Source organism: Salvelinus alpinus, chromosome 3, assembly GCF_045679555.1.
Source record: "Salvelinus alpinus chromosome 3, SLU_Salpinus.1, whole genome shotgun sequence".
Lineage (NCBI taxonomy): Eukaryota > Metazoa > Chordata > Actinopteri > Salmoniformes > Salmonidae > Salvelinus > Salvelinus alpinus.
In genome coordinates, this window is record NC_092088.1 from 59,023,367 (window position 1) to 59,048,520 (window position 25,154).

A 25,154-nucleotide genomic window follows, 5' to 3' on the forward strand; every position below is an offset into this window, starting at 1 on the left:
GTGTGGTATATGGCCAATATACAGTACCACGGCTAAGCACTGTTGTTATGTACAACGCAACGTAGAGTGCCTGGATACAGCCATATACCACAAACCCCTGAGGTGCCTTAATGCTATTATAAACTGGTTATCAATGTAATTAGAACATTAAACAAGTAGTTTGTGTCATACCCATGGTATATAGTCTTATATACCACAGCTTTCAGCCAATCAGAAAAATCTGAATTCAGGGCTTGAATGATCCGGTTTATAATTCTAGTTCTAGTATACCAGCGAAGTAAGTACGTTTTCTGAGTGCATGAAGTCAATGGCACACTTTATCCGTTTTCATCCAAGTTGTGGCAAGTGAATGATGACCCCGGTTACTTTCAGAAGTAATATGTGATGTAATTTCTGCTGGCAATTGTTACCATAGTACTTGAACATTTGTTGGGCCATGGTGATTTCTGTTTTGTGAAAATCTGTGAAATCTTGATCTAAAACCAAACTCTGGATGTCGCAATTTCCAGACCGTATCAAACTGTTTGTTGAAGGGAAGAATGTGTGTTAATAGAGTTCAAAAGGTACTTGCAATGAGGCAGAAATACAAAAATAATATACTTAATTTAAACCATGGTCGAAAGAATACAAAGGGTAAAAGTGCAAGGTGCTTAAAAATAGGAGCATACATGTTGGCTTCTAAGCCTTCATCAGTGCTGTTAATAGAGTTAGGAAATTATTGTATATGCATCAGTGTCTACTTTTCCAGACCCACTTATTGAAATTGTGGCATTGGTCACATACAGTATCTCTATCTACTATTATCTAATCAAAAGGCATATGAACAAGTGTTAAATACAGTTAATCTGGAAGGTATTCAGACCCCTTCCCTTTTTTAACATTTTGTTATGTTACAGCCTTATTCTAAAATGGATTAAATACAATTTATTTCTCATGAATCTACACACAATACCTCATAATGACAAAGCGAAAACAGGTTTTTAGAATATTTTGCAAATGTATTAAAAATAAAAAAAACAGAAATACTTTATTTAAATAAGTATTCATACCCTTTGCTATGAGACTCGAAATTGAGCTCAGGTGCATCCTGTTTCCACTGATCATCCTTGAGATGTTTCTACAACTTGATTGGAGTCCACCTGTAGTAAATTAAATTGATTGGACACTATTTGAAAGGCACACACCTGTCTATATAAGGTCCCACAGTTGACAGTGCATGTCAGAACAAAAACCAAGCCATAGGGTTGAAGGAATTGTCCGTAGAGCTCCGAGACAGGATTGTGTTGAGGCACAGATCTGGGGAAGGATACCAAAACATTTCTGCAGCATTGAAGGTTGCCAAGACCACAGTGGTCTCCATCATTCTTAAATTGAAGAAGTTTGGAACCACCAAGACTCTTCCTAGAGCTGACGCCCGGCCAAACTGAGCAATCGGGGAGAAGGGCCTTGTTCAGGGAGGTGACCAAGAACCCGATGGTCACTCTGACAGAGCTCCAGAGTTCCTCTGTGGAGATGGGAGAACCTTCCAGAAGGGCAACCATCTCTGCAGCACTCCACCAATCAGGCCTTTATGGTAGACTGGCCAGACGGAAGCCACTCCTCAGTAAAGGCACATGACAGCCCGTTTGGAGTTTGCCAAAAGGCACCCAAAGGACTCTCAGACCATGAGAAACAAGATTCTCTGGTCTGAATGCCAAGTGTCACGTCTGGAGGAAACCTGGCACCATCCCTACAGTGAAGCATGGATACTAGTCAGGATTGAGGCAAAGATGAACGGAGCAAAGTACATAGAGATCCTTAATGAAAACCTGCTCCAGAGCATTCAGGACCTTAGACTGGAGCGAAGGTTCACCTTCCAACAAGACAACGATCCTAAGCACACAGCCAAGACAATGCAGGAGTGGCTTTGGGACAAGTCTTTGAATGTCCTTGAGTGGCCCAGCCACAGCCCGGACTTGAACCCGATCGAACATCTCTGGAGAGACCTGAAAATAGCTGCACAGCAACGCTCCCCATCCACCCTGACAGAGCTTGAAATTATCTGCAGAGAAGAATGGGAGAAACTCCCCAAATACAGGTGTGACAAGCTTGTAGCGTCACATCCAGAAGATTTTAGATTGTAATCGCTGCCAAAGGTGCTTCGACAAAGTACTGAGTAAAGGGTCTGAATACTTATGTAAATGTGATATTTTTTTATATAAATTAGAATTTTTGTTGTTGTTGCTGTTTTTACTTTGTCATTATGGGGTATTGTGTGTAGATTGATGAGGGGGAAAAAACGATTTAATCAATTTTAGAATAAGGCTGAAACAAAGCAAAATGTGGAAAAAGTCAAGGGGTCTGAATATATTCCGAATGCACTCTGTATTTTACATGTGCAGATCATACATGCTTGTACACGTATGTCTCTATTTTACTGTCATGACAGTTATTCAGCCAAGCTTAATGCAGGCTCTGCCTCCTCTCCAATCTGAGCTGCTATTCCTCGCGTACCTAGAACCAAATGCTTTAATTTAACTTTTAGCATGTATTACCTTTTATGTGGCATAAACACAACCCCTCACAATGTTTTAATCTGACTAGGCTACTGTAGGCATGTGCATGTACATCCAAAATATAATTCCAGAATCCCTAAAAATGTCTTAACATTAACCAAAATACAAAATAAATGAGACAAAATGTGATCTTTTTGTGTCGGGGAAATTAATGATGTGAGAAATGGAGGTGGAAACGCTTTTATGTGCAAATATTGACATAATAACCATCATATCAAAGTAAACTTGGAGTCACTTGATGATATGTTGTGTGGTTTTCCCACTACGACTCGGGCATAGCATGATGGTTAAAGCATAGCATGATGGTTATTAGGCTACAGATGAAATAAGTGGTGATGAACTTCACAGGGTGATGAGCTTGATGCTGATTTCAATAAATATTAAGGGTCTTATTCTGGTGACATGATGATCGATGCTTGACTGCCGTTTGACAAATAAAAATAACCTCATACTTTTATCCATAATAATATCATCATATCGGCAGTGGTGGAAAAAGTACGCAATTGTCATACTTGAGTAAAAGTAAAGATGCCTTAACAGAAAATGACTCAAGTCAAAGTGAACGTTACCCAGTAAAATACCCAGTAAAAACACACACAGCTTTTTATCTGCAAGAAGTCCATCTCTGGTGGGAAAATGTGCATATTGTTTTTATGCAGAGTTTAGAATATTCACATGAAAATATGTTGCCAATTGGATGGAAACATAACTAGTGCTAAAGTAAATTGCTTGCATTTCAACCCATTCTGCCATGGGGCTGAGCAAAAATATTGTAGTTTCAAAGGTAATATCTGCCAATTCTACATATTTTTCCCATGTGGTGGTAAGAAACTTTGGCAGTTTTAAAGCTAATTTCCTGCAATTCTACACATTTTGCCATGACTTATGCCAGGTTCATGATATCTGAATGAGTGTGACTAGCAAAATCAATGACTGCCCGCTGGGGGTCAAGGACCCTGGGCGCATGCCCTACTGTACGTGTCTGGTTGTTGATGATTAGGTCAACTACACGGTTTAGATTTGAGTGACTATCAGTGACTGACATAACAAGTGGAAAACTGCTGATGCACTACCAAATGTCGAAATTGCACCTTGTTTATTCTACCTTTCTAACACTCAACAGTAAATTGAGTACCCCCTCCAAAAAAAAAAGTCGGTAATCTGCATATAGGCAGAGGCGCTTCGGTCCTGAAGGCCAAACGTCAAGGTTAAATGTACGAATGAGAACTGGAATTTATCTGTGGAAAAACAGTGCCCTCTTGCGTGTAAAATGAATCTACACAAAGGAGGAGGCCATGGTTAGTGACTCAGTGAGACCATTGTGCACTAGTGCCTAATATCCTACAGACACACTGTTCGTTTGGTGCTGCTACTGAATCTGCTATTTATGGAACATTTCACACAATTCATAATTTCTCAACAGGCGCTTATCGAGCGCCGTGCGCTCCTCACGTTACCACGCAACAACCATCCATGGTCATGCAAGACCGCGCGCGTTGCGTAATGGGAGAATCTCGGTGATGCTGATTCAGAGGAGTAGAGGCGTATAACGGGGAGGATGGAGAATGGTGCAACGATAACCGACACATATGTCATTAACACGACCTCGCACAAGGACTGATGCACCTCTCAAATGCCTCGCGAACCGAGGCCCTACAACGACGTCAGAAGATCAGGTCTGGATACAATGTTTTGCTCTTTGTTGAATTGATGTAGATGATCTTGCGGACATAAAGAACATCCAAGGCATTGGCACTTTGTCAATAATGCTGAATACAAGGTCGCTCGCTTTGGTATGATAACTTGGGAGAGCAACGCCACTTCGACGCGCTGTTTCTAGAGAATAAAGCAGTGTCACTCCACAACACAGTTATTGGCAATGATGCCAGATGACGTAAGGAGCTTGAACAAAGCAATTAGTATATTTTACATCTATATAACAAGAATCATGAATAATTTAGAAAGAATCATCATAATGCAGACTTACGTCAGTGATTTGAGTCGCTCACAACATGAGGTGTAGTCTTTTACAACCATCTAGTCGGGTCCCTTTGCATCGGCTTTCCCGACTATAAACGACATTTCCCAAAGTGCAACTCGCGGATTGCAACGCAGTGGAACGTTGCATGGCGGCTGATTGACTGATATTGATCCAATGGGTGATTCCTGAAATATGTTTTAGGGGCGGAGTAAAGGTACACAACCTGTCCATTGGGCCAGGGGCGCAGGGCGATGGTGAATGTTGATACTTGGAAAACGTCAATCCTAGAATTAGAACTCTGTATGGGCTGTGCGCACCGCCTGCCGCTTGGATGGTAACCCTCCCTATCCGTTGAGAGAGCGCCGAAACTGCAGTGCGGAGAAAATGTAACAGTAGGAGGAGAATGATAGTAGAGTTTATAGGCCTGGGGACTGCTGTTAGTTGCGATGGAGGAGAGGTTGTGTCTTATGGAATGATATCTAAGGAAAGCCTATTGGAAACAGAACGGATCCCACCCTGTGATTGTAGCAGTAAGGTGAGAGCGCAAATTACAAGTAATTCATAGGCCCAACATTAGACAGTGCAGTGGCCTACTAAAATGTTACACCCTTTTCCTAATTCTAAATATAAATGTAGCTGTAAAATGTAGCCTAGTTACATACTTGAAAATGATCACAGGGTTTTCTTAGTAGCCTACTATGATAATGGATTTTGGGTGTTGCAATTGACCAGTCTATTTTTTGTGATGGGGTTCGTTATAGATTTAGAAGAATATAAAGACATGGTTTAAATATTGGCCTACTAAAAGTGTTTTGCCAACACTGGGTGTATGGTATTGGAGTCGTTCAATCCAAAGTCCCCAATGCAGGTGCACTTTACTTTAATCACCCAAGTGTAAATTTACATTATTGAACCTCGAGGTAATTGCATGACAGAGTTAATTAACTTGAACATTGCTTTATTACTTTGCATTGTTGCATTGAGTGTACCTTCCGCACATTAACTGTCTATGGCAGCGGGAAGCTTCCACACTAGTGTAAGGCTCAGGATGTTCTCTCCTGCTTCTGCATTTGATTTGGGAATGCTTTTAGCCCAGCTGTTCTAATAAAGGTAACTGCCAAAATAAAGGAAACACGAGTAAACGAGGGATATAAGTTATATTGAAATCAGGTGCTTCGACACAGGTGTGGTTACTGAGTTAATTAAGCAATTAACATTTTATCATGCTTAGGGTCATGTATAAAAATGCCCAGTTGCCCATTATTTTGGCTACCATGGCTAGAAGAGATCTGAGTGACTTTGAAAGAGGGGTCTCAAAGGAGCATAAGGGATTTAAAGGGTGTCTATGTGTTTGTCTCACCAGATCTCAACCCAATTGAACACTTGTGGGAGATTCTGGAGCAGTGCCTGATACAGCATTATCCACCACCATCAACAAAACAACAAATTATGTAATTTCTTGTGGAAAAATTGTCGCATCTCTCCAATAGAGTTTCAGACACTTGTAGAATCTATGCCAAGGTACATTGAAGCTGTTCTGGCTCGTGGTGGCCCAACACCCTATTAAGACACTTTATGTTGGTGTTTCCTTTATTTTAGCAGTTACCTGTAGGTATGCTGTCTGGCAGGCAGCACAAGCCTAAAGCAGTGTTTCCCAACTACAGTCCTCTAGTACCCCAAACAGCACACATGTTTGTTGTTGCCCAGGACAAACCCACTTGATTCAACTCATTGAGGGCCTGATGATTAGTTGAATCAGGTGTTCCTGTCTGGGGCTACAACAAAAAAGTGTATTTGAGGACTGGAGTGGGGAAACACTGGCCTAGAGAATGTCAGCAAGTGTGTTAAATGAGGGGTGCTGCGGCGCTGTCCTTGGCCAGCACAGTGCTGTAATGAGTGGTGCTGTCCAATGTGCTGAAAAGACAGCTTCAGTCACACCTATGCCTATGGATTCCATTTGTAGCAAAATTGCATGCAATCTATCTAATATTTTAGCGCTAACTGTTGCTGTCCCTAGTGCTGAATCTGTGACCAACACATTTGTTTTAAACGTGGGTCGCAGTGCTTTCCGTGGTGCTGAATTGTTGTTAAGCGAGTATAGCGGTGCTGCCTGTGGTGCGGAATTTTTGTTAAGCACGGATAGCGGTGCTGTCCATGGTGCCAAATTGTTTACTTATGACCACATAGACATATTTGGGGTTCAGAGACGTTAGTGACATGTCGACAATTTACCAGGAGACCGAGGCTAAATCTGAAGGCTGAGGCTAAATCTGCTGCTCTTCCTGACATATTGGTTTTGTGGCCTCATTGTATTGTCAAGCTTGTACCTTGTTTTAAAATGAGTTAGTCAGTTTAGAGTATGCTTTTTTTTATTCATAATGTATGTGTTGTATACTCTATTTGTGTATGTTGTAGCTTACATTACTGTGTTCTTCTTCACAGGTAAATGGCTGAATCAAGTTGGGAGCTGCTGTGTCTCTGTCTGGCCGACCAATGCAGTGCGTAGGGACGGCCGCCCAGCCCGACGAAAACATGAACGGAGCGGGGGAGCAGGTGGACATCCTGCCCCCAAACTGCTTGGTAAAGGACCGATGGAAAGTGGTGAGTTTGGTTTTATCTTCAGAGACATTTTGACCATGTAATTGACTCTCAGCTGAGTGACTGGTGGAATAATTAAGCAATTGATTAAAATGAAACACATAATGCAAGAGTTGAGAGTCCCTGATTTAGAATGTTCCTTAACCTGATGAGAACTAGCCTGGTCACAGATCTGTTGGTGCTGTCTTGCCAAATGATATGGTCATTGTTAGGCGTGACAGTGACCATAAAAGTTGGCAAGACAACACCAACAGATCTGGGACCAGGTTAGTGGAGAACTAGCATTTTCTAAATGTTCACTTCAAAGAACAGGCAGCAAACAGTAAGAAGCAGGCATCCACAATCCTCACTTTTCTACTCTGTTTATTCCACCCTTGTCTCTCCTCTGCCACCATTCCCAGCTGAAGAAAATTGGTGGGGGAGGTTTCGGGGAGATCTACGAGGCGTTGGACCTGCTGACCAGGGAGAATGTGGCTCTCAAGGTAGAGTCAGCCCAGCAGCCTAAACAGGTCCTCAAAATGGAGGTGGCTGTCCTCAAAAAACTGCAAGGTAAGGGCCTATGTGTTTGAGCAGTAACACACAATCACACGTACAGCTGTGTGTCTGTGTGGTTAAGTGGTAACGCCACTAATACAAGCATGTATTAGAACCTCAAAGGTTGTGGGTTCAATCCCTGTGACCTTTGCCACTTTCTCTTCTCCTGCACTATATATCACCCTTTGTGATGAAATTCCACTCTGCTGTTATGAAAAAGAAACTGCAAGGTAAGGGCAGGGCAGGCAGATACCAGGGACAGATAGGGTTCACTAAGGACATGATCAATCAATGACAACATCACCTTGTACATGAATAAGCATGGCAAGGTTAATTAAGTTGTCTGGCTATGGTCTGATGTGATGTGAGGTAAACATCTGTCTGTCTAGCCATTTGATTAGTGTGATGGGCAAGGTTGTAGGTGTGGTGATTGTTTGTTCTGTTCTGGGGTTTGATGAGTTAGGTAGTCAATCAGTTGACATGTCTGCTGCACTGGGGTTTATAATGCTTTGTGCAAAATTATATTCTGGCAGTATTCTTTCACATCGTCAATCTCTTAGGCAGTATTTATTTTGGGGTATTTCTGTGTCTGTCAGCTTTGCTTGTTCTGGTCTGTTGCCCCAAAAACAGATGCAAAAAGAAAGTAATCTTAATCTTAAACATCCAACTGAATCAGTTGTTTAACTGTGATGGTACAAGTAGATTCGTAGCTAGCTCATTTTATAATGACTGTATAATAACATTTACACTAACCTCTCACTTCTTTCACAGGAAAGAATCATGTCTGTAAATTCATTGGATGTGGAAGGAACGAGAAGTTTAACTATGTGGTCATGCAACTTCAGGTAACCATCTATCAGAACAGTCTGATACAATTGCTTTAGGTAGAGAGAATCGTAGCCAAGGCTACAACTAAGTAGAAAAAAATGAATGAAAAATATTTCTCTCCCTCTATCTCCCTGCTCTCCCTCTCTCCGTCCCCCCTCTCCCTCCCCCTGTTTTCTCTCATCTCTCCCTACCCTCCCTCCCTCTGAACCCTCCATCTCCCTCTCTCCCCACACCTTCCCCCTCCCTTTTCTCCACCCCAGCAGGGGAGAAACCTAGCGGACCTGAGGAGGAGTCAACCCCGCGGCACCTTCACCATGAGCACCACGCTACGCCTGGGCAAACAGATCCTGGAGTCCATAGAGGCAATCCACTCTGTGGGCTTCCTGCACAGAGACATCAAGCCTGTAGGTGGCCCTCTCTGTAGCACTTTACCTAAAGCCTGCAGGTATAAGGCATTATGATGTGTGGTTATAATGCATTGTAAGACTAATTAATCTATTCTAGAGTCCATATAGGTCATTGACTCTGTGGGATTCCTGCACTAAGACATCAAGCCTGTAGGGGGCACTTTACATGTCAGAGATAAAGAGGGGTGGGTGAGAGAAAGAGCAAAGATGTGAGATAGAGAGAGTGGGTGTGAGATAGAGAGGTGTGTGTGTGTGTGTGAGAGAGATTGCGAGAGAGAGAGGGTGTGAGCTAGGGTCATGTCTATACAATGACAGAGAGAAACACTGCTTTGGGCTTCACCTGTTGATACGCCTGTGATGTCCTCGACTCTGTTTCTCTGTTGTTGTTTTCCCAGTCAAACTTTGCCATGGGTCGACTCCCCTCCACCTATAGAAAGTGCTTTATGTTAGACTTTGGCCTGGCTCGCCAGTATACCAACACTACCGGAGAGGTCCGACCAGTAAGTAGCCGTGGAAGGATTTTGTTGATTTAATTTATTATGTTATGTTAATATTTAAACCTGTTGAATCATTCTAGCAAGAATATAGGACATGGGGTATAAGGTTTGCTGTTTTGGTGTTGAGTTAGGAGGGGTAGTTCACACAACCTGGGGGTAGTGGCAATGGGTTTTTTGCACAGGAAATGCTTGGTCCTCAGGGCACTGTGGGTAGGAGAATAGGAAAGCACAGGGCATGTGCCTTTTTGTGATGTGATTAATAGTTGGCTAGCCTGATACAGACGGATCTAGAGTTGGCTAGCCTGATACAGGCTGATGGAGATTTGGCTAGCCTGATACACGCTGATGTAGAGTTGGCTAGCCTGATATAGGCTGATGGAGAGTTGGCTAGCCTGATACACGCTGATGTAGAGTTGGCTAGCCTGATACAGGCTGATGGAAGGTTGGCTAGCCTGATATAGGCTGATGTAGAGTTGACTTGCCTGATACAGGCTGATGGAGAGTTGGCTATGCTGATACAGGCTGATGTAGAGTTGGCTAGCCTAATACAGGCTGATGGAGAGTTGGCTAGCCTGATATAGGTTGATGTAGAGTTGGCTAGGCTGATATAGGTTGATGGAGTTGGCTAGCCTGATACTGGCTGATATAGAGTTAGCTAGCCTGATACAGGTTTATGTAGAGTTGGCTAGCCTGATATAGGTTGATGTACTTGGCTAGGCTGATATAAGTTGATGTAGTTGGCTAGGCTGATATAGGTTGATGTAGTTGACTAGGCTGATATAGGCTGATGTAGTTGGCTAGGCTGATATAGGTTGATGTAGTTGGCTAGGCTGATATAGGTTGATGTAGTTGGCTAGGCTGATATAGGTTGATGTAGTTGGCTAGGCTGATATAGGCTGATGTAGAGTTGACTAGGCTGATATAGGCTGATGTAGAGTTGACTAGGCTGATATAGGCTGATGTAGAGTTGACTAGGCTGATGTAGAGTTGACTAGGCTGATATAGGCTGATGTAGAGTTGGCTAGGCTGATATAGGCTGATGTAGAGTTGGCTAGGCTGATATAGGCTGATGTAGAGTTGACTAGGCTGATGTAGAGTTGACTAGGCTGATATAGGCTGATGTAGAGTTGGCTAGGCTGATATAGGCTGATGTAGAGTTGGCTAGGCTGATATAGGTTGATGTAGAGTTGGCTAGGCTGATATAGGTTGATGGAGTTGGCTAGCCTGATACTGGCTGATATAGAGTTAGCTAGCCTGATACAGGTTTATGTAGAGTTGGCTAGCCTGATATAGGTTGATGTACTTGGCTAGGCTGATATAAGTTGATGTAGTTGGCTAGGCTGATATAGGTTGATGTAGTTGACTAGGCTGATATAGGCTGATGTAGTTGGCTAGGCTGATATAGGTTGATGTAGTTGGCTAGGCTGATATAGGTTGATGTAGTTGGCTAGGCTGATATAGGTTGATGTAGTTGGCTAGGCTGATATAGGCTGATGTTGAGTTGACTAGGCTGATATAGGCTGATGTAGAGTTGACTAGGCTGATATAGGCTGATGTAGAGTTGACTAGGCTGATGTAGAGTTGACTAGGCTGATATAGGCTGATGTAGAGTTGGCTAGGCTGATATAGGCTGATGTAGAGTTGACTAGGCTGATATAGGCTGATGTAGAGTTGACTAGGCTGATGTAGAGTTGACTAGGCTGATATAGGCTGATGTAGAGTTGGCTAGGCTGATATAGGCTGATGTAGAGTTGGCTAGGCTGATATAGGCTGATGTAGAGTTGACTAGGCTGATATAGGCTGATGTAGAGTTGGCTAGGCTGATATAGGCTGATGTAGAGTTGACTAGGCTGATATAGGCTGATGTATAGCCTGAGCCACAGTGGAGATTCTTTCTGCTTTTCTTTTTGCTGACTCAGCCTCCACTCATCGATTAGAAGGGCAGGTCTGTACTGCAGATTTAGAACAGCAACTAGACCACACACACACACACACACACACACACACAAAAACACACACACACACACACACACACACACACACACACACACACACACACACACACACACACACACACACACACACACACACACACACACACATACAGTACATATACAGTATACATATACACACACACACACTGTTGTAAATTCTAACATGCAGTTTCTAAGGTAATATTCCTAGGACTACCTGCCTAATGGAATGGGTGTTATTATCAAGGTCAAAACTGTCATCCTCCACTCTTGAGCCAAAATGGTGATGCAGATTCCAGTTATTGTATCAGAGATTCCAATGACCATAAGAAACTACAAATATTAGGAAGATATCACAGGAAAATTATACATTTAAATGATGCCTTATGCTTTGTAAATGCATTAGTTCATAGTTTGTTACTGTAAATTACTGCAACATTGTTTCATATATTATGTTCACAAAGTGTTGATGTTAATAAAGCTTTTACAGTTGTTTTGCTGCAATGTGATGCTGTCCTTTTTTCACCTGTGTGATTTTATGTTTTGCAGTTTTGCTGTTCCTTTTTGGCCTTTTCTGTTCGAAGCGCATGCTTGTGATCCGTCTCATCAGTAAGGTGCTTGATCCCATTTCAGATTTTATTATCTCTCCCTGCCTGAGATATTTTCCATATCCTTCCTTGTCTCTTTTGAGTTTTTAATTTAAATACTTTATTTCCATCAATCTTTTTCTTTCTAGTTGTCAAGAGTGAAATTCTTTTAGGTTTCGTGCTGAAAAGAGAATTTACCAAATTTTATTTTTCCAGCCCAGAACTGTGGCGGGATTTCGGGGCACTGTTCGTTATGCTTCAGTAAATGCTCATAAAAACAAAGTAAGTGTCTTTTTGGGTTCGAAAAATGCAATGCACTACAGATTAATTTAAACCTGAGGGTTTTGTGTAACATCAGTTTGTCAGGAAATCCAAAATAACTGTTGCAGATGTACTTCAGGAATTCTAAAAAGTCATGAAAATAATTAATTTATTAATTTATTCTTTAACTTCTCAGGAAATGGGTCGCCATGACGATCTATGGTCGCTATTTTACATGTTGGTAGAATTTGCAGTCGGTCAGCTACCATGGCGAAAAATAAAAGATAAGGTGAGCTACTATCTATTGCAGTTTCGGTTATTTCCAATATTTCTGTATCCTGGTCCAGTGGACCCAAAGGGGTGCACATTGTTAGCACTACACACCTGGTTAGACTAAACAACTCATCATCAAACCTTTGATTAGTGGAATCATGTGTGTCGTGCTAGGGCAAAAACAAAAATCTCTCCTTTGGGTCCCCAGGAACAGGATTAAGAATCTCTGCAGTAGAGAATGGTTACTGATGTCGACTGGTGTCTTGCTGGGCTCAACTGATTTCTAATGGTATCTACTGTATCTCTTGTGTGTCACCAGGAGCAAGTGGGTCAGATTAAGGAGCGCTACGACCACAGAATGCTGCTCAAACACATGCCTTCTGAGTTTCATGTTTTCCTGGATCATGTTTTAGGCCTTGACTACTTTACCAAACCAGATTACCAGGTACGTACGTTCACTTGAAAAAGAAAAGGAGCTCAAAATGCAAAAATGTTATAACCTAATATCCAACGTTTCGACAGACACGCTGTCTTCATCAGGGTATAATGACAAACACTGCGGGTCACTAGTTTATATAGTGTCAAAGGACACACACAGGTGTCTGTAATCATGGCCGGGTGTGGCCTGATATCATTGGTTAATTCTTAGACATAAATACGTACTGTTCACACCCTGCATGTGGATTCACCTTGTTTATCCCCACTGAACCTTGCTTTTCTTGCGTTCACTTCAATAGCAGAGTGAACAAGACCTGGAAGTGTGGCAATGTGAGACTAACTCCCATACCCGCTCTCTTAAGTTTCAGTAATACAACTACATTATGTAGAAACTAAACAAAAATAAATAACTTTTAGTACTTAAAGTAAAGCCTATTATTTTATAGCATTGTAGGTTTGATTGAATTCCACCTTCTTTTTTTTTCTTCTTCTTGTAACGGCTGTCCTCTCTCTCTTCATAAGAAGAGGTGGAGTAGTGATCGAGCCAAGGCGCAGCGTAGTGAAATGACATACTTTATTAACGAAAACACGAACTTGACTAAACTAACAAAACAATAAACGGTGTAGACAAACCTAGACGACGAACTTACATAAAACAAGAAGAACGCACGAATAGGAAACATAGGCTACACAAAACGAACAAACCGTAAACAGTCCCGCGTGGTGTACAGACACAGACACGGAAGACACCCACCCACAAACAAACACTGTGAACAGCCTACCTAAATATGACTCTCAATTAGAGGAACGCCAAACACCTGCCTCCAATTGAGAGCCATACCAGGCAACCCTAAACCAACATAGAAACAGATAACATAGAATGCCCACCCAAACTCACGTCCTGACCAACTAACACACAAAACTAAACAGAAAACAGGTCAGGAACGTGACATAACCCCCCCCTCAAGATGCGTACTCCGAACGCATCACCAAAAAGTCCAGGGGAGGGTCTGGGTGGGCATCTGACCACGGTGGTGGCTTAGGCTCCGGGTGTGGTTCCCACCCCACCATAATCAATCCCCGCTTCCTTAGCCTCCCCACAATGACCACCCTCCAAATAACCCCACCTAAATTTAGGGGCAACACCAGAATCAAGGACAGCTCTGGGACAAGGTAGCTCAGGACATAGGGATAGCTCAGGACAGAGGGAGAGCTTAGGAGAGAGAGGTAGCTCAGGAGAGAGAGGTAGCTCAGGATAGAGGGGCAACTCCGGACTGAAGGGCAGCTCCGGACAGAGAGACAGCTCTGGACTGAGGGGCAGTTCAGGATTACTAGCCGCTTCTGGCTGAGGGACAGCTCATGGCTGACTGACGGCTCTGGACGCTCATGGCAGGCTGACGGCTCTGGACGCTCATGGCAGGCTGACGGCTCTGGACGCTCATGGCAGGCTGACGGCTCTGGACGCTCATGGCATGCTGACGGCTCTGGACGCTCATGGCAGGCTGACGGCTCTGGACGCTCATGGCAGGCTGACGGCTCTGGACGCTCATGGCAGGCTGACGGCTCTGGCTGCTCATGGCTCTCTAACGGCTCTGGCTGCTCATGGCTCTCTGACGGCTCTGGCTGCTCATGGCTCTCTGACGGCTCTGGCTGCTCATGGCTCTCTGACGGCTCTGGCTGCTCATGGCTCTCTGACGGCTCTGGCTGCTCATGGCTCGCTGACGGCTCTGGCAGATCCTGTCTGGCTGGCGGCTCTGGCAGATCCTGTCTGGCTGGCGGCTCTGGCAGATCCTGTCTGATTGGCGGCTCTGGCAGATCCTGTCTGATTGGCGGCTCTGGCAGATCCTGTCTGGTTGGCGGCTCTGGCAGATCCTGTCTGACGGGCGGCTCTAGCGGCTCCTGTCTGGCGGACGGCTCTAGCGGCTCCTGTCTGGCGGACGGCTCTGTAGGCTCATGGCAGACGGGCGGCTTTGCAGGCTCATGGCAGACGGGCGGCTTTGCAGGCTCATTGCAGACGGATGGCTCAGACGGCGCTGGGGAGACGGATGGCTCAGATGGCGCTGGGGAGACGGATGGCTCAGATGGCGCTGGGTAGACGGATGGCTCAGATGGCGCTGGTGAGACGGATGGCTCAGATGGCGCTGGGGAGACGGATGGCTCTGGCCGGATAATGCGCACTGTAGACCTGGTGCGTGGTGCCGGAACTGGAGGCACCGGGCTAAGGACACGCACCTTCATACTAGTGCGGGGAGCAGGGACAGGGCACACTGGACTCTCAAAGCCCACTCTATACCTGGTGCGAGGTACCGGTGACACCGGGCTGAGGGCAAGCACATCAGGATTAGTAGGGGGAGAAGAAACAGTGTGTACAGGGCTCTGGAGATGCACAGGAGGCTTAGTGCGTTGTGCCGGAACTGGAGGCACCGAACTGGATACACGCACTACAGGGAGAGTGCGTGGAGGAGGAACAGGGCTCAGGAGACGCACTGGTAGCCTAGTGCGTAGTGTAGGCACTGTAGGTACTAGGCTGGGGCGGGGAGGTGGCACCGGAAATACCGGACCGTGCAGGCGTACTGGCTCTCTTGAGCATTGAGCCTGCCCAACCTTACCTGGTTGAATGCTCCCGGTCGCCCGCCCAGTGCGGGGAGGTGGAATAACCCGCACCGGGCTGTGTAGGCGAACCGGGGAAACCATGCGTAAGGCAGGTGCCATGTATGCCGGCCCGAGGAGACGCACTGGAGACCAGACGCGTTGAGCCGGCCTCATGACACCTGGCTCAATGCCCAATCTAGCCCTACCAGTGCGGGGAGGTGGAATAACCCGCACCGGGCTATGCACACGTACAGGAGACACCGTGCGCTCTACTGCGTAACACGGTGTCTGCCCGTACTCCCGCTCTCCACGGTTAGCCTGGGAAGTGGGCGCAGGTCTCCTACCTGCCCTAGGCCCACTACCCCTTAGCCCCCCCCCAAGAAATTTTTGGGAGTTACTCACGGGCTTTTCGGGCTTCCGTGCAAGACGCGTCCCCTCATAACGCCGGTTCCTCTCTCTATTTTCCTCCGCTCTCCGAGCTGCCTCCAGCCGTTCCCATGGACGGTGATTTACTTTAGCCCATGGTCCTTCTCCGTTAAATATTTGCTCCCAACTCCACAAGTCCTGTATACTTGCCCGTTGCTCCAAATTATGCTGCTTGGCTCTGGATTGGTGGGTGGTTCTGTAACGGCTGTCCTCTCTCTCTTCATAAGAAGAGGTGGAGTAGTGATCGAGCCAAGGCGCAGCGTAGTGAAATGACATACTTTATTAACGAAAACACGAACTTGACTAAACTAACAAAACAATAAACGGTGTAGACAAACCTAGACGACGAACTTACATAAAACAAGAAGAACGCACGAATAGGAAACATAGGCTACACAAAACGAACAAACCGTAAACAGTCCCGCGTGGTGTACAGACACAGACACGGAAGACACCCACCCACAAACAAACACTGTGAACAGCCTACCTAAATATGACTCTCAATTAGAGGAACGCCAAACACCTGCCTCCAATTGAGAGCCATACCAGGCAACCCTAAACCAACATAGAAACAGATAACATAGAATGCCCACCCAAACTCACGTCCTGACCAACTAACACACAAAACTAAACAGAAAACAGGTCAGGAACGTGACACTTCTTTAAAAAAAAAAATGTTACCGCCTTTTCTCCCCAATTGTCGTGGTATCCACTTGCTAGTAATTACTATCTTGTCTCATCGCTACAACTCCCGTACGGGCTCGGGAGAGACGAAGGTCGAAAGCCATGCGTACTCCGAAACACAACCCAACCAAGCCGCACTGCTTCTTAACACAGCGCGCCTCCAACCCGGAAGCCAGCCGCACCAATGTGTCGGAGGAAACACCGTGCACATGGCTCCCTTGGTTAGCGCGCACTGCGCCCGGCCCGCCACAGGAGTCGCTGGTGCGCGATGAGACAAGGATATCCCACCGACCAAACCCTCCCTAACCCGGACGACGCTAGGCCAATTGTGCGTTGCCCCACGGACCTCCCGGTCGCGGCCGGCTGCGACAGAGCCTGGGCACGAACCCAGAGTCTCTGGTGGCGCAGCTAGCGCTGCGATGCAGTGACCTAGACCACTGCGCCACCCAGGAGGCTGAATTCCACCTTTATACCTTACTTTTTACATTTCTCTATGATCCTCTTTGCAGTTGCTGATGTCGGTCTTTGAGAACAGTATGAAGGAACGCATCATCACAGAGAACGAGTCTTTTGATTGGGAGAAGGGAGGGACGGATGGAGTGCCTCTGTCCACCTGCACGTCAACGCCCCCTCAACAGAACACACGACAGACCCCCGCTGTGGTCGGGTAAGGAAATCAAAATGAGCTATTTAGGTTTATTATAAACGCATCAAAATAAAGATGAAGGCTGACGTGTCTCTAACCGATTGTGTTTTTTTATTAGTTTCTTTGCGTTGTTTGTAACTTATTTTTTTACTTATTTTGTACGTAATGTTGCTACTACCGTCTCTTATGACCAAGAATATATTCTGGACATCAGAACTGCGATTACTCACCACGAACTGGCAGAATCCTTTTTTTCCTTTAACGAGCCCGACGAGCCCGACGTGAATGACATACTGCTTTCCCGGGAACAGGCCCAGATGCCCGTCATTTGCGTAGAGAAGGCAGAGAAAAAGGGGCCGGAGGGCGGGCTGCCTTTTGAGAATTTGTAGGCGATCGAATAAACCCCCACTGCCTTCCATTCTGCTAGCAAACGTGCAATCTTTGGAAAATAAAACCGATGACCTACGTGGAAGATTAAACTACCAACGGGACATTCAAAACTGTAATATCTTATGCTTCACAGAGTCGTGGCTGAACGACGACATTATCAACATACAGCTGGCTGGTTATTCGCTGTATCAGCAGGATAGAACAGTGGCGTCTGGCAAGACAAGGGGCGGCGGACTATGTATTTTTGTAAATAACAGCTGGTGCACGATACTAGAGTATCTCATGATAAGCTGTAGACCACACTATCTACCTAGAGAGTTTTCATCTGTATTTTTCTTAGCTGTCTACATACCACCACAGACTGAAGCTGGAACTAAGATCGCACTCAATGAGCTGTATTCCGCCATAAGCAAACAGGAAAACGTTCACCCAGAGGCGGCACTCCTAGTGGCCGCGGACTTTAATGCAGGGAAACTTAAATCTGTCTTACCAAATTTCTATCAGCATGTTAAATGTACAACCAGAGGGAAAAAAACTCTAGACCACCTTTACTCCACACACAGAGACGCATACAAAGCTCTCCCTCGCCCTCCATTTGGCAAATCTGACCATAATTCTATCTTCCTGGTTCCTGAATAGTGCTCAGATGGAGCAGGTGCTAAGCTACAGGACTGTTTTGTTAGCACAGACTGGAATATGTTCTGGGATTCCTCCGATGGCATTGAGGAGTACACCACATCAGTCATTGGCTTCATCAATAAGTGCATCGATGACGTCGTCCCCACTGTGACCGTAAGTACAAACCCCAACCAGAAGCCATGTAATACAGGCAACATCCGCACTGAGCTAAAGGCTAGAGCTGCCGCTTTCAAGGAGCGGGACTCTAACCTGGAAGCTTATAAGAAATCCCACTATGCCCTCCGACGAACCATCAAACAGGAAAAGCGTCAATGCAGGACTAAGATCAAATCGTACTACACCTGACGCTTGTCGGATGTGGCAGGGCTTGCAAACAATTACAGACTACAAGGGAAGCACAGCCGAGAGCTGCCCAGTTACACGAACCTACCAGACGAGCTAAACTACTGATATGCTCGCTTCGAGGCAAATAACACTGAAACATGCAAGAGAGCACCAGCTGTTCAGCAAGACTGTGTGATCACGCTCTCCGCAGCCGATGTGAGTAAGACCTTTAAAAGGTCAACATTCACAAGGCCGCAGGGCCAGACGGATTACCAGGATGTGTACTTCACTAACATTTTCAACCTCTCCCTGTCCGAGTCTGTAATACCAACAGCTTTTAAGCAGACCACCATAGTCCCTGTGCCCAAGAACACTAAGGCAACCTGCCTAAATGACTATCGACCCGTAGCACTCACGTCTGTAGCCATGAAGTGCTTTGAAAGGTTGGTCATTGCTCACATCAACACCATTATCCCAGAAACCCTAGACCCACTCTAATTTGCATACCGCCCAAACATATCAACAGATGATGCAATCTCTATTGTCCTCCACACTGCCCTTCCCCACCTGGACAAAATGAACACCTTTGTGAGAATGCTATTCATTGACTACAGCTCAGCGTTCAACACCATAGTGCCCTCAAAGCTTATCAATAAGCTAAGGACCCTGGGACTAAACACCTCCCTCTGCAACTGGATCCTGGACTTCCTGACGGGCCGCCCCCAGGTGGTAAGGGTAGGTAACAACACATCCGCCACACTGATCCTCAACACAGCGGCCCCTCAGGGGTGCATGCTCAGTCCCCTCCTGTACTCCCTGTTCACTCATGACTACACGGCCAGGCACGATTCCAACACCATCATTAAGTTTGCCGATGACACAACAGTGTTAGGCCTGATCACCGACAACGACGAGACAGCCTATAGGAAGGAGGTCAGAGACCTGGCCATGTGGTGCCAGGACAACAACCTCTCCCTCAACGTGATCAAGACAAATGAGATGATTGTGGACTACAGGAAAAAGAGGACCGAGTGGAGCAGGTTGAGAGCTTCAAATTCCTTGGTGTCCACATCACCAACAAACTAACATGGTCCAAGCACACCAAGACAGTCATGAAGAGGGCACAACTAAACCTATTCCCCCTCAGGAGACTGAAAAGATTTGGCATGTGTCCTCAGATCCTCAACAGGTTTTACAGCTGCACCATCGAGAGCATACTAACTGGTTGCATCACTGCCTGGAATGGCAACTGCTCAGCCTCCGACCGCAAGGCACTACAGAGGGTAGTGCATACGGCCCAGTACATCACTGGGGCCTAGCTTCCTGCCATCCAAGATCTCAATACCAGGTGGTGTCAGAGGAAGGCCCTAAAAATTGTCAGACTCCAGCCACCCAAGTCATAGACTGTTCTCTCTGTTGCCGCATGGCAAGCAGTACCAGAGCGCCAAGTCTAGATCCAAGAGGCTTCTAAACAGCTTCTACCCCAAGCCATAAGACTCCTGAACATCTAATCAAATGGCTACCCAGACTATTTGCATTGCCCCCCCCCCCCCCCCCTTTTGCACCGCTGCTACTCTCTGTTGTTATCATCTATGCATAGTTACTTCAATAACTCTACCTACATGTACATTTTACCTCAATTACCTCAACTAAACAGTGCCCCCGCACATTGACTCTGTACCGGTACCCCCCCTGTATATAGTCTCGTTATTGTTATTTTACTGCCGCTCTTTAGTTACTTGTTACTTTTATTTCTTGTTCTTATTTGTATTTTACATTTTTTATAACTGTGTTGTTGGTTAGGGGCTCGTATGTAAGCATTTCACTGTAAGGTCTATTGTATTCGGCACATGTGACTAATACAATTTGATTTGATTTGATTTGAACAATGTATCAACAAGATTAAACAGCAGAAAGGAATTCAAATGGGATCACACTTAAGAACATTTTGGACACATTAATATTAAATATTAAAACGTCCAGCTAGCCAAGAGATTGTACAATTCCCATTACCTGTAGCCTAATTTACATTAATAAATCAGGAACAAATAGTCCAATGCTGGGTTGTGATAATTCATTCAGGATTAGAATGCAGCTATGAGAATTTGTAGCACACTGTTTTCATTTGAAGTGGTACAGGATATTTTCGACAACACAAATTTATTTAATTGCCTGGTCGTTTTGTAAAAGAGAATGTGTTCTCAATAACTTACCTGATTAAATAAAGGCAATCAATAAATAAATGATAAAAACATCAATGTTCTGTGCTTTCCCAGGGTGGTGAACGTGACTCTGATTCCTGGGGAGCTGCCGAGGGAGAACACAGATGACGTTCTACAAGATGAGCACCTGAGTGACCAGGAGAATGCTCCACCTGCAGTACCTAGCAGGCCTTGCGAGGGGACACGACCCCAGGCGGAAGGCGAGGCGTGGAACGACACCGACTTCAACCGCAACCAACTCAGGATCAGCATCAGCAAGGTACAGGAGGGACCATCTAATACATCCTCTGTGTATCTCACTTTGGTGATTGCAGCACTGTAAAACATGGCCTTACATTCTTTAAATATACTCAAAGTTAGAAATAAATGAAAAGGGCTAGTTTACTTTCTTGTTTGTTTTTAATTGCCATCTATTATGTTCAGAGGATATAGACATACCTGGTTGTAGATAGTGCAAGAGATATATTTCAGGTACTGTGTTTACCATGAATTTACAGTGCTCAAACATGGTAAAGCAAATAGTAAAGCATTTACAGTACAATTCAAGCTGCTATATACCTATAATACTTATTTGAAATGAGTCAACAGAATAGGTCTAACTCTTGACAGAGCTTTCTAACAGTGGTAACCCTAGAAACCCTCATTCCCCCAGGGACAGTTGGCTGTGGAGGAGGAGCCTGCTAGAGGGGTGTGTCCCGAGGCCCCTGTGGGTGGAGCTCCCCCAGAAATGACTGGTGCTCAGGTCTGCGCTCTGCGGTACCGGAGGATCAACAGCCCAGAGTCAGACCGTCTGTCCGCTGCAGATGGGAGACCAGACGTCTATGATAAACGAGGGTGAGGGCTCTATAGAGTGCAGACAAGTTATAATACACTTTTGTGCAGATGTATACTTTCTGTACACCATACATGCATGAAATTGATTTTATAAAGACCTTTTTGCATCAGCACCAGCCTTAAAATCAAATCAAATCAAATGTTATTTGTCACATGCGCCGAATATAACAGGTAGACCTTACATTGAAATGCTTACTTACAGTGAGGGAAAAAAGTATTTGATCCCCTGCTGATTTTGTTCGTTTGCCCACTGACAATGAAATGATCAGTCTGTAATTTTAATGGTAGGTTTATTTGAACAGTGAGAGACAGAATATCAACAAAAAAATCCAGAAAAACGCATGTCAAAAATGTTATAAATTGATTTGCATTTTAATGAGGGAAATAAGTATTTGACCCCTCTGCAAAACATGACTTAGTACTTGGTGGCAAAACCCTTGTTGGCAATCACAGAGGTCAGATGTTTCTTGTAGTTGGCCACCAGGTTTGCACACATCTCAGGAGGGATTTTGTCCCACTCCTCTTTGCAGATCTTCTTCAAGTCATTAAGGTTTCGAGACTGACGTTTGGCAACTCCAACCTTCAGCTCCCTCCACAGATTTTCTATGGGATTAAGGTCTGGAGACTGGCTAGGCCACTCCAGGACCTTAATGTGCTTTTTCTTGAGCCACTCCTTTGTTGCCTTGGCCGTGTGTTTTGGGTCATTGTCATGCTGGAATACCCATCCACGACCCATTTTCAATACCCTGGCTGAGGGAAGGAGGTTTTCACCCAAGATTTGACGGTACATGGCCCCGTCCATCGTCCCTTTGATGCTGTGAAGTTGTCCTGTCCCCTTAGCAGAAAAACACCCCCAAAGCATAATGTTTCCACCTCCATGTTTGACGGTGGGGATGGTTTCTTGGGGTCATAGGCAGCATTCCTCCTCCTCCAAACACGGCAAGTTGAGTTGATGCCAAAGAACTCCATTTTGGTCTCATCTGACCACAACACGTTCACCCAGTTGTCCTCTGAATCATTCAGATGTTCATTGGCAAACTTCAGACGGGCATGTATATGTGCTTTCTTGAGCAGGGGGACCTTGCGGGCGCTGCAGGATTTCAGTTCTTCACGGCGTAGTGTGTTACCAATTGTTTTCTTGGTGACTATGGTCCCAGCTGCCTTGAGATCATTGACAAGATCCTCCTGTGTAGTTCTGGGCTGATTCCTCACCATTCTCATGATCATTGCAACTCCACGAGGTGAGATCTTACATGGAGCCCCAGGCCAAGGGAGTTTGACAGTTCTTTTGTGTTTCTTCCAATTGCGAATAATCGCACCAACTGTTGTCACCTACTCACCAAACTGCTTGGCAATGGTCTTGTAGCCCATTCCAGCCTTGTGTAGATCTACAATCTTGTCCCTGACATCCTTGGAGAGCTCTTTGGTCTTGGCCATGGTGGAGAGTTTGGAATCTGATTGATTGATTGCTTCTGTGGATAGGTGTCTTTTATACAGGTAAGAAACTGAGATTAGGAGCACTCCCTTTAAGAGTGTGCTCCTAATCTCAGCTCGTTACCTGTATGAAAGACACCTGGGAGCCAGAAATCTTTCTGATTGAGAGGGGGTCAAATACTTATTTCCCTCATTAAAATGCAAATCAATTTATAAAATTTTTGACATGCGTTTTTCTGGATATTTTTGTTGTTATTCTGTCTCTCACTGTTCAAATAAACCTACCATTAAAATTATAGACTGATAATTTCTTTGTCAGTGGGCAAACGTACAAAATCAGCAGGGGACCAAATACTTTTTTCCCTCACTGTACCAACAATGCAGTTTTAAGATTTTTTTTATTTTTAAAGTAAGCAATAAGAGTAACAAATAATTAAAGAGCAGCAGTAAATAACAATAGCGGAGCTATATGCAGGGGGTACTGGTACAGAGTCTATGTGCGGGGGCACCGGTGTCGAGGTAATTGAGGTAATATGTACATGTAGGTAGAGTTATTAAAGTGACTATGCATATATAATAACAGAGGGTAGCAGCAGCGTAGAAGAAGGGGGGGGGAAATGCAAATAGTCTGGGTAGCCATTTGATTAGCTGTTCAGGAGTCTTATGGCTTGGGGGTAGAAGCTGTTTAAAAGCCTCTTGGACCTAGACTTGGCGCTCCAGTACCGCTTGCCGTGCGGAAGCAGAGAGAAGAGTCTATGACTAGGGTGGCTGGAGTCTTTGACAATTTTTAGGTCCTTCCTCTGACACCGCCTGGTATAGAGGTCCTGGGTTGCAATAAGCTTGGCCCCGGTGACGTACTGATGTACTGGGCCGTACGCACTACCCTCAGTAGTGCCTTGCCGAGCAGTTGCCATACCAGGCAGGGATGCTCTCGATGGTGCAGCTGTAAAACGTTTTGAGGATCCATGCCAAATCTTTTCAGTCTCCTGAGATGGAATAGGTTTTGTCGTGCCCTCTTCATGACTGTCTTAGTGTGCTTGGACCATGTTAGTAATGTGGACACCAAGGAACTTGACGGTCTCAACCTGCTCCACTACAGCCCCATCCATGAGAATGGGGGCATGCTCAGTCCTCCTTTTCCTGTGGTCCACAATCATCTCCTTTGTCTTGATCATGTTGATTGAGAGGTTGTTGTCCTTGCACCACACGGTCAGGTCTCTGACCTCCTCCCTATTTTTTTTATTTTTATTTTACCAGGCAAGTCAGTTAAGAACAAATTCTTATTTTCAATGACAGCCTAGGAACAATGGGTTATCTGCCTTGTTCAGGGGCAGAATGAAAGATTTTTACCTTGTCAGCTCGGGGATTCGATCTTGCAACCTTTCGGTTACTAGTCCAACGCTCTAACCACTAGGCTACCTGCCGCCCATGTGTCGGTGATCAGGCCTACCCCTGTTGTGTCATCAGCAAACTTAATGATGGTGTTGGAGTCATGCCTGGCCGTGCAGTCAGGAGTCAATCAATCAATCAATGTATTTTTAAAGCCCTTTTTACATCAGCCGATGTCACAAAGTGCTATATAGAAACTCAGGCTAAAACCTCAAACAGCAAGCAATGCAGATGTAGAAGCACGGTGGCTAGGAAAAACTCCCTAGAAAGGCAGGAACCTAGGAATAAACCTAGAGAGGAACCAGGCTCTGAGGGGTGGCCAGTCCTCTTCTGGCTGTGCCGGGTGGAGATTATAACAGTACATGGCCAAGATGTTCAAATGTTCATAGATGACCAGCAGAGTCAAATAATAATAATCACAGTGGTTGTAGAGGGTGCAACCGGTCAGCACCTCAGGAGTAAATGTCAGTTGGCTTTTCATAGCCGATCATTCAGAGTTAGAGACAGCAGGTGCGGTAGAGAGAGTTGAAAACAGCAGGTCCGGAACAAAGTAGCACGTCCGGGGAATAGGTCAGGGTTCCATAGCCGCAGGCAGAACAGTTGAAACTGAAGCAGCAGCACGACCAGGTGGACTGGGGACAG

At 45.2% G+C, this 25,154-nt stretch overlaps 1 protein-coding gene across 6 annotated transcripts in view; it reads left to right on the plus strand.

Moving 5' to 3' along the window:
- The first annotated feature begins 3,863 nt into the window (after positions 1-3,863).
- LOC139571025 (tau-tubulin kinase 1-like) overlaps positions 3,864-25,154 on the plus strand; it is a 43,155-nt gene continuing 21,864 nt past the window's right edge. The window contains exons 1-13 of one of the 6 annotated variants that reach the window (XM_071393493.1): positions 3,864-4,231; positions 5,900-5,987; positions 6,979-7,137; positions 7,536-7,683; positions 8,440-8,513; positions 8,757-8,900; positions 9,299-9,403; positions 12,177-12,242; positions 12,418-12,510; positions 12,814-12,939; positions 17,144-17,301; positions 20,910-21,114; positions 21,508-21,689. In XM_071393493.1, coding sequence (XP_071249594.1) covers positions 7,030-7,137; positions 7,536-7,683; positions 8,440-8,513; positions 8,757-8,900; positions 9,299-9,403; positions 12,177-12,242; positions 12,418-12,510; positions 12,814-12,939; positions 17,144-17,301; positions 20,910-21,114; positions 21,508-21,689 — 1,409 coding nt within the window. In that variant the 5' untranslated portion in view covers positions 3,864-4,231; positions 5,900-5,987; positions 6,979-7,029. The other 5 variants (XM_071393494.1, XM_071393491.1, XM_071393495.1 and 2 more) reach the window with 5 other exon arrangements.